Source organism: Salvelinus namaycush, chromosome 5 (assembly GCF_016432855.1).
Source record: "Salvelinus namaycush isolate Seneca chromosome 5, SaNama_1.0, whole genome shotgun sequence".
Taxonomy (NCBI): domain Eukaryota; kingdom Metazoa; phylum Chordata; class Actinopteri; order Salmoniformes; family Salmonidae; genus Salvelinus; species Salvelinus namaycush.
Genome location: NC_052311.1, coordinates 72,436,773 through 72,450,320, shown reverse-complemented (window position 1 = coordinate 72,450,320; position 13,548 = coordinate 72,436,773). Strand labels below are relative to the sequence as shown.

General features: G+C 44.5%; 2 protein-coding genes across 2 annotated transcripts in view; one reads left to right on the top strand and one right to left on the bottom strand.

The window, feature by feature from the left end:
• LOC120047343 (cingulin-like) overlaps positions 1 to 1,292 on the bottom strand; it is a 29,684-nt gene extending 28,392 nt beyond the window's left edge. Inside the window, exon 1 of the mRNA XM_038992867.1 lies at positions 1,107 to 1,292. The gene's annotated coding sequence lies outside the window, so the exon portion shown is untranslated. The remainder of the gene's footprint in view (positions 1 to 1,106) is intronic.
• Positions 1,293 to 2,111: 819 nt separating this feature from the next.
• On the top strand, positions 2,112 to 13,180 carry LOC120048883 (SH2 domain-containing adapter protein E-like). Its single transcript, XM_038995188.1, has 6 exons — positions 2,112 to 3,221; positions 6,148 to 6,274; positions 7,292 to 7,540; positions 7,697 to 8,021; positions 11,248 to 11,367; positions 12,110 to 13,180. The coding sequence occupies exons 1-6, from the start codon at positions 2,748 to 2,750 to the stop codon at positions 12,300 to 12,302; spliced, it is 1,488 nt and encodes a 495-aa protein (XP_038851116.1). The 5' UTR covers positions 2,112 to 2,747; the 3' UTR covers positions 12,303 to 13,180.
• The last annotated feature ends 368 nt before the right edge of the window (positions 13,181 to 13,548 follow it).

Genomic DNA, 13,548 nt, shown 5'->3' with positions numbered 1-13,548 from the left:
TCAAACAGCCATTTCTTCCTCTCTGATTCTAATGGCACTCATTGGCATAACAAAGAAGACTTCAGTGTTGCCAAATAGAACACAAACACCAAATAGAAGCACCTAATACACCCCTCCAGTCACCCACATTCCACACTGCGATGCTCAGTAAACAGCCCCATTAAACACACCTTCTACCTGCACACTTCAGGGTCTCGCTCTAAGAGCATTCAATCTGTAAACAGTCTTATCGCGCTCTGTCACTCTCCCTCTGTCAGTCTCTCTCTCTCTCTCTGTGCCTGTGGCAACAGTAAAACATGTCCCTCAGGCTGAGCTTTCTCCCATCTGTCATCAATACACTGCTGTGTTAAATTATACATACTAACAGACAAAATAATGCATAGACATCAAAGTCAAGTTTAAATTCATAACATCATCTTAACAAACATCTAACACTTGCGATCTTGCATCAGATATGAGATAACACCCTTGCCACTTGGTACTTTCTGTAGGCTACATGTCCATGAGTAATCACTGAATGTTGGCCAATAAAATTACAGAGAATGATAGTTTAGATAACTTACGTTGGGTCTCTTTTGAATAGAGTTCGCTGGCTACATTGAATTCTTCAGTGTAACGTTATGCATCATAGTATCATCTAGCGTAAGTGAAACTTGGGAGAAGAGAGGCAATGAGCCAAGTTGTTGAAGTTGAGCTCCGAGAAAATCAAATAACTGACATGTAAAAAGAGAATGTGTGACATTGACAGATGGGTACACTGACTGTACAGATGGTTTTAAATGAGAATACCACTACGGGAGAGATCTAGACGAGGCAATGCAAAGATACACCTGCTCCGTGGCCTTTGAATTCTGAGTGACGTTACCCAGCACCATTTCGCCATCATTAAAAGTAAACTTAGGGTAAGATACCAACAAGAGAGCAAGTTATCAAAGACGGGGCGAAAAAATGTATTAGCTAGCTATGTGTCTGTAATGCGCCAGCCAACGAGCTAGAGCTTGCAAGCTAACCCTAAGCTACTGTCGTACTAGCTAATTTAGCTGTCTGGGTTAGTTCGCTAGCTAGCTTGCTAACTAGAGCGAACTAAACAACATCCAGAAACATACCTGCTATTTGGTCAAAGTAGTACAATTCATCAATTTATTTTCGACTTTCGAGTCCTCTTCTGTTGTTTTACTTGGTGTTAATACAGATCATGTTTAAATCGGACAGAAAATACTTCTGAAAGAGCAGAGCATATCCATAATTCGAGACAGACAGATACATTCGTTAAATGCAGCTCCAACCTGTTACCTTTGTGACCGATGCCAGACGAGCCGCCCAGCCCCGCTAGAGGGAATACAGGTATTGGTTGAGCACATAGCAGTAGGCGGTGCCCGCTTTGAATATTGGTGAGTCTGTCTGTCAATCTGTGATTGACTCAGAGGAGAAGTCTTTCAGTGGTCTACATAAATAGAAATAAAAAACTTTGTGAATGAAAATGCCTAGTGCTGTGTTTGTCATAATAAAAAAAAATTAACTGCTAAGAAAGAGGTAAGCTAATGCAGAAACAAACGAAACGCATCACAACTTGTGGCATGAATCAGTTTGCGCTCCTCAAATTCCAACCGTCCCATACCAAACCGACCAGTGTCTAGGCCGGGGAAAGGGTAACCGTTCCACTTGATCTACCAGATCCCCTGCAGAGGGCGCCTTTAGCACACATTATGACAGATTATTGGCAATTAGGACAGAGGCCTAGGGGACAGTTTGTTCTACTAATTTGAATCAACCCCTGAAATGGCCACGAGAGTATTCGACTCTTTTCCCCATAGAAAATTCTCAACACAAATGACATATTTTCTTATTTTGAAAAAATACTTGTTCTCACTCATTGTGGTGCCAAAACCTGTGAATTCAAGCAGTGTTCATATTTTTGGATGACATTTTTAATTGCAGCCTATTGTGTTGCACACACCAATTTCAAACAATGTAGGTTAATATTGACTATGTTGATGAATAAATATTGGCTATGCGTTGCCAAAGCTACCCTGTCTCCCCCCTGTTAGTGAATAATAACCTACTATAGGCGTTCTTTGACCATTGTGTTGTAGGCTAGTCCACCACCACACCCACTTCCCAACTCCACCAAACTCTTTCCCTCACACACGCACTTCTCTCTCCAGCACTCAGCTTTGACAGCCCGCTCCATACATCCGTCGGTCCGGGAATGGGATCATCATTAGTGAGTGCGAAGAAAAACTTCCAGTTCTTCCGATTCTACGCTCTCCAAAGACTACTCTTCAAACTGCGGGGATAGCTTCGAGATAAAGCGATAGCGACTGTTAGAAATATATATTACAGCGTTACAAGTTGATGAAAGGAGAGGTAACTTTACGCACTGTGGAACGACAAAGAGAAGTGGGTCAAGCGACAAATGGGGTGAAGTTTGGAGTTTAAATTATGTGAGAACATTTACTACTGAATTTATGGGGTAGAAATAATTATGAATAATTTGTTGAAATAAATTAACATCACAAAAGGGGTCATTCGGATAAGATATCAGGCGCGCGGCGCGTAAACGTAGGCCTATGTGGTCGTGGATGAATGTGCTTGGAAAGTTTTATGTAGGCTAACCAACTATTCTGTGTCTCGATTGCGGATGATTTATAAACATTAAGACTAAGTAGGCCTAAGTGAGTGTTATATTAGGATACATTTGGAGCCAAAGCTAGAAACCAAAAAACTGCCACTGATCGTAACCAGCCATGGCAAAGTGGTTTAGTTCCGCCATCAATCTGAAGAACGGGACCGAACGGGTCCGCTCTGCCTCGGAGTCCGGCACTCAACCCCGAACCAGACACGGGTTAACACCGGGGACCAGTCTGAAGGGGAACCGGGTCAAGGAAAGTGCTGGAGGGATGGGCTCTATACTGACCGGAAGAAACCGGAAAAACTCGGCCATCGAACTGGGTCGGAACGGCTCGGGTACTGGCGGGAACTCGTTTAAGGACGGTAAGATCTGGGACAGTCTCATCCCTGGGAAGAGTAGGAAGAATTCCAAGCTCGAGGTGGGGGCATCTGAGGAGCATCGGCCCACCAGGACATCCAGTTTGGCGCATGCGTGCATCAGCAGGATGATCAAGGTGGACAAACAGGACAAGGGTCCCAAACATAGCGGTACAGGTGAACAGGTGGGATCCGAAAACGAGAGGGGGAAGGTGGACATCAAAACAACGATGGTGAGTGGCGCAGATTTGGTACTGACAACTTTGTCAACAGTCTTAGATTGAACAAACAAAAATGAAAAAGGCATTTAGTAGTAACAATATATGCTATAATGCTATAATTAGCCCTACAGTGTTATTAGGCTTACTGTAATTCACATTTGATCCTGTTGTTTATTGTCATATGTGTATGGAACCATATGGAAGCTCGTTCCCGCCACCCAAGTTATGAGATAGTAAGTCATAATTACCTAATAGCATGTTGTGTATGGCCAATATACCACGGTGAACTGTAGTATGGTCTGATATACTACAGCTTTCAGCCAATCAGCATTCAGGACTCGAACCAACAGGTTTATAAAATGAAATAATGCACGCCCTAGAATGCCCTTCAAGCCAATCAGAAACATGTATTCGACAACGCCATGGTATAACTCATGTTTGACTATGTTTGAGCTGCTTTTGAAAGCAAAAGTCGAATTGAAAACATTATTGGCATTGTTGATTTAGATTTTCATAATGGCTATGATGGGAATGGTATCCATTTATTAAACTTCAGTGGATGTTGAACACATTTCTAGCAGTAAATGTGTTAAATTATAGCCATGGTATGAAAGGGATAATCAACTCGGGGCTCTATACGTTCTCGGGAAAATAATCTAACTCCGTCGTGGAAGGCTAGTGCGTCGTGGAACACACCTTCCACGTTGTTCATTATTTTCCATACAACGCATAGCCCCACGTTGATTATCCCTTACATACGTAACGTAAGTCATAATTATGAGATAGTAAATCCGAATAATGAGATACTAAGTCATAATTATGAGGTAGTCATTCATTATTATGAGATATGTAAGTTATAATTATGAGATGATAATTCTGGATCATGGACATTGAATAGTCCTGCAGGTCACGACCCCTTTTAAAAGGGAAATCTGTGATTCAAACATTAACAAAGCGTACTCCCCGCCACTTAATTGGTAAACAGCTGAGGAATGGGGCATGTGAAATGTAACCACTCTTAAATACATAGAAGCAAGGACTCTCACACATGTAGGATCTTCATTTGATCCTGTTTGCTACAGCAGGAATAGAATCCTGCAGCAACAGGAAATGTGAATTATTATGTGGATTATAATTCATGGCCATTTTTTGTAGGGGTTGATACATTTTTCATTATGGCAAATCAAGTCTGATATTTTAAAGTGGAAATTACAAACTTTAGAAGCCTTTTTAATCCTCAAATAGACTACAAGTTTGCCACTTAGTATTCAAAGCAACAAAATTTACCAAATTAAGATCCTACATCTGTATGAATGCAAGAACTGACCATCCGTGTTTTGAACCTATACAGTGTTTGTTTACAATTACGTTGTTTACAAACAATGGAGTAACACACGTTTATATTTTTGGTTCTGATGGGGTAAGACCATTGCTCATGAGGAATTTCTAAGTTACATTCTTCAAGAATCAATGGCTATATATAAGTAATTCATTAATTGAATTAAACAGGCACCAACTCACAACAACAAAACTCTTCAGTCCATTAATTTGGAACAATATCACCACAAAATCTCTCTCTCTCTCTCTCTCTCTCTCTCTCTCTCTCTCTCTCTCTCTCTCTCTCTCTCTCTCTCTCTCTCTCTCTCTCTCTCTCTCTCTCTCTCTCTCACACACACACACACATACATACACACACACACACACACACACACACACACACATACACACACACACACACACACACACACACACACACACACACACACACACACACACACACACACACACACACACACACACACACACACACACACACACACACACACACACACACACACAAAATCTGTGATTCACGTAATACAGATCGCCTAAACGTATCTCCTAATAATGACTTACTATCTCAGAATTCTGACTTAGTATCTCCTAATAATGACTCACTATCTCAGAATTCTGACTTAGTATCTCCTAATAATGACTCACTATCTCAGAATTCTGACTTAGTATCGCAATATTATTACTTACTATCTCATGATTATGACATACTGTCTCATAATAACGACTTACTATCTCATAATTATGACCTAGTATATCATTACAATGACTTACTAGCTCATAGTCAGATTTTTTTTTAAATTGGGTGGCGGGAACGAGCTTCCATACATATATGTATGCACTGATATAAAGAAAGAACTGTAGCTCGGAGAGTTGTGATCAGTCTCTCTCTCCCACCTCAGCCTTTGTCTCTACTTCTCCCTCCCCCTCCTGTCTCTCTTTCCTCACCACACAATGCACTGTGCTTTTATAACCCGCTGCATTCATGCCACAGCGCTCGGGACCAGCTGTACAAAAAACACACAATGAGACCTAACCTCACTCCCCAGTCTGTCTTCCTGTGTCCCTTCCCCTCCTTTTCCCCTAACTGCTGTCACACACGCACACGCACACACACACACACACACACACACACACACACACACACACACACACACACACACACACACACACACACACACACACACACACACACACACACACACACACACACACACACACACACACACTATACCTCTTTCTCCTCCTATATTTCTTCCCCCAGTGAAGGCTATGTCTGAGGCATCACCTAACACTGTGGTGACTGTAGCTCTCCCACTGGTAGCTCAGATCACTGTGGCTCCGCTTTGATGAAGATCATACAGGCAGTCAGACAGACACGTAAACACTGAACACACAGAGCCATGGGAGGGAAGACACACACAGAGCACAGAGCAGGGGAGATTCCCCAAGAAACATTCCCAGATCGTCAAGGGGACGTTTCCATACCAACTAGACTGTTCCAGGTTAATTACATAGGTTATTGCAATTACTCTGGCAGAAGGCCTACAGTATAGTACTGTGAAGGTTAGGTAGAGTATTTAACAACTTCTCTCCCGCTGTGTAGCTGATTATTCTGGAGGACTATGCTGACCCGTTTGATGCAGAGAAAACGAGGGAGCAGAGGGAGGCGGAGAGGGAGGGAGAGAACGATGGATACATGGAGCCCTATGACGCCCAGGTTATCATCACAGGTCAGTAAGGTCAGGGGTCAGATCTTGTCCTGGAGAGCTACAGGGAGTCTAGGCTTTTGTTCCAGCACAGCGCTGATACACACTGGCTCAGTTAATCAACTAATCACCGAGACCTTGATTAGTGGGATCAGGGCTGGAGTTAGTGCTGGGCTGGAACAAAAGCCTGCACTCCCTGCAGCTCTCCAGAATCAAGGTTGTAGACTGCTGCTGTAAAAAGGTTTTTAAAGGATCGGACTAGAACGAGACCCTCCGCTCTCTCTCCCCTGACTTCCTCCCTACTGGCGGTTGCTATGGGAATGGTGTTGTGCTGCGACAATGGGTGCAGCTTCCTTTTGGATTTCCTGTCTCCTGCCTCTGTTTCCATTCTCTGGAAAGGAAGTTACCTCCAGTTTCTTCCCCCCACCCCTTCCATTTTACTTTACTTTTGTGTGAAAAGAACCAAAAGACCCCCACCTCCTATCCCCCTCCTCCTGGTCTCACCCAATCACTTCCCAGAATTCAGGAAGAGGTCCGTTCTGTCATCCAATCAGGCGCTGTGTTGACCTTTCTTCCCATAGCTCCATTGTTTAGTCACACAATAGCCCAGACACACCTGACGGCCTCCACAGACATGTCTGACCACATCACAAGCTACGAAGCTTTGTGTTATACTCTTAGAAATAGGGGTTCCAAAAGGTTTCTTCGGCTGTCCCCATAGGAGAACCATTTTTGGTTCCAGGTAGAACCCTTCCTGATCAAGGCAGAACTATTTTGGGTTCCATGTAGAAACCTCTGTGTAAAAGGTTCTACCTGGAACCAAAAAGGGTTCTTCTAAGGGTTTTCCTATCGGGTCAGCCGAATAACCCTTTTAGGTTCTAGATGGCATAGTTTTTTCTAACAGTGTACAACTGAACAATGGATCACAATCATGTCACATTAGCAGTAATGTTGCAATGGCAGAGTTGGGGGTTTGATATCCACATGGGCCAAACAGGCCTACCAAATAATGACCATGTTATTGTTCTTATGACTTTGTAGGTATTCGTAGGCGGGGCTCCAAGGACCTGCTGAAGGTGTGTGTGCTGCTTCCCAAGGGAGATGGAGAAGGGGGCAAGCCCGCACCCCCCCAAATCTACGACACTCCCTACGAGGGGCTGCTGGAGACGGATGGGGAGGCAGGAGGGGTGTGGATCCCTGTGACACGGCCGGAGTCAGACCCTCGCCCCCCTGGAGAGTATGAACATCCTTGGGAGTGGAGGAAGGAGGACATCGTCAGAGCACTGACAGGTAGATAGATATATGTTTTCCAGAGGGAGGGAGGTAAAGGGAGGGAAGGAGGGAGGTAGAGAGAGGGAAGGAGAGGGAACATATTGGACACAACAATGATACACAAACATACACAGTTCTCTGTCTCTCTGTCTCTCTGTCTCTCTCTCTCTCCAGCCCAGTTTAAGAAGGGAATGAGCAGTTTGCCCCCTAAAGAGGAACCTCCTCCACCCATCAGACAGCAGACTCTCAGTCATCAGCAGACCCTCAGACAGAAGACCTGGAACAAGAAAGTCCTCGTCCCCTCTCCCTCCTCCCCTACTTCCCCCATTCTCAAACTCTCTCCTCCCTCACCTCTCTCTCATTCCTCTCCCCCCTCTCCCACCTCTCACTCTTCTCCCACTCCCAAACTTGCCCCATCCTCTTCTCCTCCCTCCACCACCTCCACACCCAACGTAGAGACAGCCAAAGTGGACCCCACCCTGCCCCTGGAGAAACAGAGGTAAGGGAAGAGGAGAGGGAGAAGGGAGAGGCTGGATGGGGGGGATTGAGATACACTATATATACAGCAGTATGTGGACACCCATTCAAATTAGTGGATTCGGCTATTTCAGCCACACCTGTTGCTGACAGCTGTATACATTTGAGCACAAAGCCATGCAATCTCCATATAGACAAACATTGGCAGTAGAATGTCTTACTCAGTTACTTTCAACGTGGCACTGCATCAAATCAAATCTTATTGGTCACATACACATATTTAGCAGATGTTATTGGTCACATACACATATTTAGCAGATGCTATTGCAGGTGTAGTGAAATGCTTGTGTTCCTAGCTCCAACAGTGCAGTAGTATCTAACACTTCATAATACACACAAATCTAAAAGTAAAGAATGGAATTAATAAATATATAAATATTAGGACGAGCAATGTCGGAGTGGCATTGACTAAAATACAGTAGAATACAGTATATACATAAGAGATGAGTAAAGCAGTATGTCAACATTATTAAAGTGACCAGTGATTCCATGTCTACAGTATGTACATAGGGCAGCAGCCTCTAAGGTGCAGGGTTGAGTAACCGGGTGGTAACCGACTAGTCATAGGATGCCACCTTTCCAACAAGTCAGTTCGTCAAATTTCTGCCCTGCTACAGCTGCCCCGGTCAACTGTAAGTGCTGTTATTGTGAAGTGGAAACGTCTAGGAGCAACAACGGCTCAGCCGTGAAGTGGTAGGCCATGCAAGCTGAAGTGCTGTAGGGCATAACGCCTAAAAATCGTCTGTCCTCGGTTGCAACACTCACTACTGAGTTCCAAATTGCCTGTGGAAGCAACATCAGCACAAGAACGGTTTGTGGACTCTGGAGCAGTGGAAACGTGTTCTCTGTAGTGATGAATCACGCTTCACCATCTGTCAGTCCAACGGACTAATCTTGGTTTGGCGGATGCCAGGAGAGCGCTACCTGCCCGAATGCATAGTGCCAACTGTAAAGGTTGGTGTTGGAGGAATAATGTTCTGGGACTGTTTTTCATGGTTCCGGCTAGGCCCCTTAGTTCCAGTGAAGGGAAATCTTAACACTACAACATACAATGACATTCTAGACGATTCTGTGCTTCCAACTTTGTGGCAACAGTTTGGGGAAGGCCCTTTCCTGTTTCAGCATGACAATGCCTGTAAGGGGGTGAGTGACTGGTTGCCGGGAAGTCAGGCGCAGGAGATCAGAGATGGGTGATAACAGGAGAACTTTAATATACCCCCTGGCCCAAAGGCACAGGCGAGGCAGCACAACCACAGTAACATGAACCGGATAAACAAAACAAACAAACCTAGGTTTAAAACAAACCTAGTGCAAGCCAGCCTGTAGCGTAACACCCTACACAAAGAACAATTCCACACACAGAAATGTGGGAAACAGAGGGTAATATACATTTAGTCTGATGAGGGAATGTGAACCAGGTGTGCGGGAAAACAAGACAAAACAAATGGAAAATGAAAGGAGCGGCGATGGCTAGAAGACCGGTGATGTCGACAGCCTAAACACCGCCCGAACAAGGAGAGGGACCGACTTCGGCGGAAGTCGTGACAATGCCCCTGTGCAGAATGCGAAGTCCATACAGAAATGGTTTGTCGAGATCCGTGTGGAATATCTTGACTGGCCTGCACAGAGCCCTGACCTCAACCCCATCTAACACCTTTGGTATGAATTAGAATGGCGACTGCAAGCCAGGCCTAATTGTCCAACATCAGTGCCCGACCTCACTAATGCTCTTGTGGCTGAATGGAAGCAAGTCCCCACAGCAATGTCCCAACATCTAGTGGAAAGCCTTCCCAGAAGAGTGGAGGCTGTTATAGCAGTAAAGGGGGGACCAACTCTATATTAATGCCCATGATTTTGGAATGAGATGTTTGACGAGCAGGTGTACACATACTGTTGGTCATGTAGTGTAGCATCATGATGCCGCCACCACCATGCTTGGAAATATGAAGAGTGGTACTCAGTGATGTCTTGTGTTGGATTTGCCCCAAACAAAATGCTTTGTATACAAGTTCATTTCTTTGCCAAATTTCTGGCAGTTTTACTTCTTGCCTTATTGCAAACAGGATGCATGTTTTGGAATATTTTTGTTCTGTACAGGCTTCCTTCTTTTCACTCTGCCAGGTTTGTATTGTGGAGCAACTACAATATTGTTGATCCATCCTCAGTTTTCTCTTATCACAGCCAATAAACAATGCAACTTTTTTAAAGTCACCGTTGGCATCATGGGGAAATCCCTGAGGGTTTTCCTTCCTTTCCAGCAACTGAGTTAGGAAGTACACCTGAATCTTTGTAATGACTGGGTGTATTTATACACCATTCAAAGTGTAATTAATAACTTCACCATGCTCAAAGGAATATTCAATGTCTGCTTTGTTTATTTTTACCCATCTACCACTAGGTGCCCTTTGCGAGGCATTGGAAAACCTCCCTGGGCTTTGTAGTTGAATCTGTGTTTGAAACTCACTGCTCTACCGAGGGACCTTACAGATAATTGTATGTGTGGGGTACAGAGATGAGTTAATCATTAAAAAACACTATTATTGCACACAGATGGAGTCCATGCAACTTATTATGTGACTTGTTAAGCAGATTTTACTCCTGAATTTATTTAGGCTTGCCATTAAAAAAAAGTTGAATACTTATTGACTCAAGCCATTTCAGCTTTTAATTTTTTATTAATTTATTATGGGGTATTGTGTGTAGGCCAGTGACACAAAATATACATTTAATACATTTTAAATTCAGGCTGTAACACAACAAAATGTGGAAAAAGTCAAAGGGTGTGAATACCTTTTGAAGGCCCTGTATACTGTATATCGTCTTAGCATAATGCTGTAGCCTGTACTTACTCCTCAGCCTGAAGTGTCCATACTTGCGCCAGCGAATACTTTACTTTTCGGTGGTCGCTGACTGGTAAGATTCTTCAGGAGAGCGGTCATGTGTGCTAGCAAGGCAAAGGTCCTGGGTTCGAGCCTCGGTGTGAAGGAAGTGGTATTTGCTAAGCAAGCGTTCTCTATCTCTCCCTCCTACCCTCCTACAACTTCCCAACCCTCCCCATATTCCTCCCCCTAACCTTCAATATGACATTCATCCCCATCCATTCTACTGCTCTGAAGCTCTAAACATGGTATGTATGTTTGTTTCTCCCTCTCTTCTCCCCCCCCCCCCCCCCCCCCCCCCCCCCCTAGCTGGTACCATGGCAGTGTGAGTCGCCAGCAGGCAGAGGCTCAGCTCCAGCGCTGCAGGGATGCTAGCTTCCTGGTTAGAGACAGCGAATCAGGGACTAGCAAATACTCCATCGCGCTCAAGTGAGTGTGTTTGTGTGTGTGTTACACTTCTCACTTCAGTGAGCACTCATCATTAACCACTTTACACACCACAGACATGGATGGCGAGCAGCATGTGTTGGAATAACTAAGCCCTTAACCCTTTGCTACAGTACAGAGATCCAGACTGTATCCTCTAGTTATGTAGCTATAGCTCCGCATCCCACCCTGTTACTGAAGTATTATGGTTTCTCTCTCTCTCTCTCTCTCTCTCTCTCTCTCTCTCTCTCTCTCTCTCTCTCTCTCTCTCTCATTCTCTCTCTCTCTCTCTCTCTCTCTCTCTCTCTCTCTCTCTCTCTCTCTCTCTCTCTCTCTCTCTCTCTCTCTCTCTCTCTCTCTCTCTCTCTCTCTCTCTCTCTCTCTCTCTCTCTCTCTCTCTCTCTCTCTCTCTCTCTCTCTCTCTCTCTCTCTCTCTCTCTCTCTCTCTCTCTCTCTCTCTCTCTCTCTCTCTCTCTCTCTCTCTCTCTCTCTCTCTCTCTCTCTCTCTCTCTCTCTCTCTCTCTCTCATTCTCTCTCTCTCTCTCTCTCTCTCTCTCTCTCTCTCTCTCTCTCTCTCTCTCTCTCTCTCATTCTCTCTCTCTCTCTCTCTCTCTCTCTCTCTCTCTCTCTCTCTCTCTCTCTCTCTCTCTCTCTCTCTCGCTCTCTCTCTCTCTCTCTCTCTCTCTCTCTCTCTCTCTCTCTCTCTCTCTCGCTCTCGCTCTCTCTCTCTCTCTCTCTCTCTCAGGACCAGTCAGTGTTGTGTCCATATCATCGTGGCCCAGACTAAGGGCAGTAAGGGTCTGGGTTATACCCTGGACCAGAGTAGCTGTGTGTTCAACAGTATACCAGAGGTGGTGCATCACTACTGTACACACAGACTGCCCTTCACTGGAGCTGAACACATGACCCTGCAACACCCTGTCCCCAGGCCACACTGAACACACTGAACACACACACACACCACTGCAAAGGAGTAACAGGTCTCACCCAAACAGCCTGAGAGGTACAGTATCATCTTGAGTTTCTCCAATGCACAACCTAGTGGTCAAACCCTCACACTACATAGCACAGAGAATGTTTCAGGTGGGAATAATGTTCTATACTATATATTATGTCATGTTTCATGTGGACCCAGAAAGAGTGGCTGATGCTTTTGCAGCGTCTAATGGGGAGCCTGATGAATACCAAATGCCAAATGTTCAGCTAGTTAGCCTAAGTACCTGTATGTGTCGTGTGCTCTGGATAATATTAGGCCTCATTGATTTGATAGCTGTCTGTATTATCATCAGACACATACAGTATGGTGCCTGTTAGACAGCAGTATGATCTGTTTTTGATGTGAATGTATTTGCACATGTGATGGTTTCTGCAATGACCTAGGCTTGTTACTGTAATATCCCAGGCTTGTTACTGTAATAACCCAGGCTTGTTACTGTAATATCCCAGGCTTGTTACTGTAATATCCCAGGCTTGTTACTGTAATAACCCAGGCTTGTTACTGTAATATCCCAGGCTTGTTACTGTAATAGCCAAGGAGCCAAAGCTTGGAATTGTAATATCGCAGGCTTGTTAATGTAATAACCCAGGCTTGTTACTGTAATAACCCAGGCGTGTCACTGTAATAACCCAGGCTTGTTAATGTAATAACCCAGGCTTGTTACTGAAATAACCCAGACTTGTTACTGCAATAACCCAGGATCTTTACTGTAATAACCCAGGCTTGTTACTGTAATAACCCAGGGTGTTACTGTAATAACCCAGACTTGTTCTACAATGTATGAAATACTGTAATGTTGACTGGAATAAAGTGAATGTGCATTTAGTTTCCTCTGTTTTTTAGATAAAGCCAAATTAATAATTATGACACACAGACACACACACACACGCACACACACACACACGCACACACACACACTCACACACACACGTACACACATGTACACACAAACACAAACACGCACACGCACACACACAGACACACACACACACACACACACAAGCACACAGATGCGCGCACACACACAGATCAGAACAGAAACACATATGACTTGGGTGATGATTGCCCCGTGATGAGAGTGAGAAGCTAACTACAGGATGTGTGAGCTGAGCTCCTCTTTAACCGCAGAGCCATTGACCTGGGTAGTAAATCAATTAGAGTTAGACACTACACAGGAACATACACAC

Bases quoted from the DNA above. Each gene is read 5' to 3' on its own strand.
- LOC120048883 (XM_038995188.1), top strand. From the start codon at position 2,748: ATGGCAAAGTGGTTTAGTTCCGCCATCAATCTGAAGAACGGGACCGAA. The intron at 8,022-11,247 runs GTAAGGGAAGAG...CCCCCCCCCTAG, and splicing joins CTGCCCCTGGAGAAACAGAG to CTGGTACCATGGCAGTGTGA. The intron at 11,368-12,109 runs GTGAGTGTGTTT...TCTCTCTCTCAG, and splicing joins AAATACTCCATCGCGCTCAA to GACCAGTCAGTGTTGTGTCC.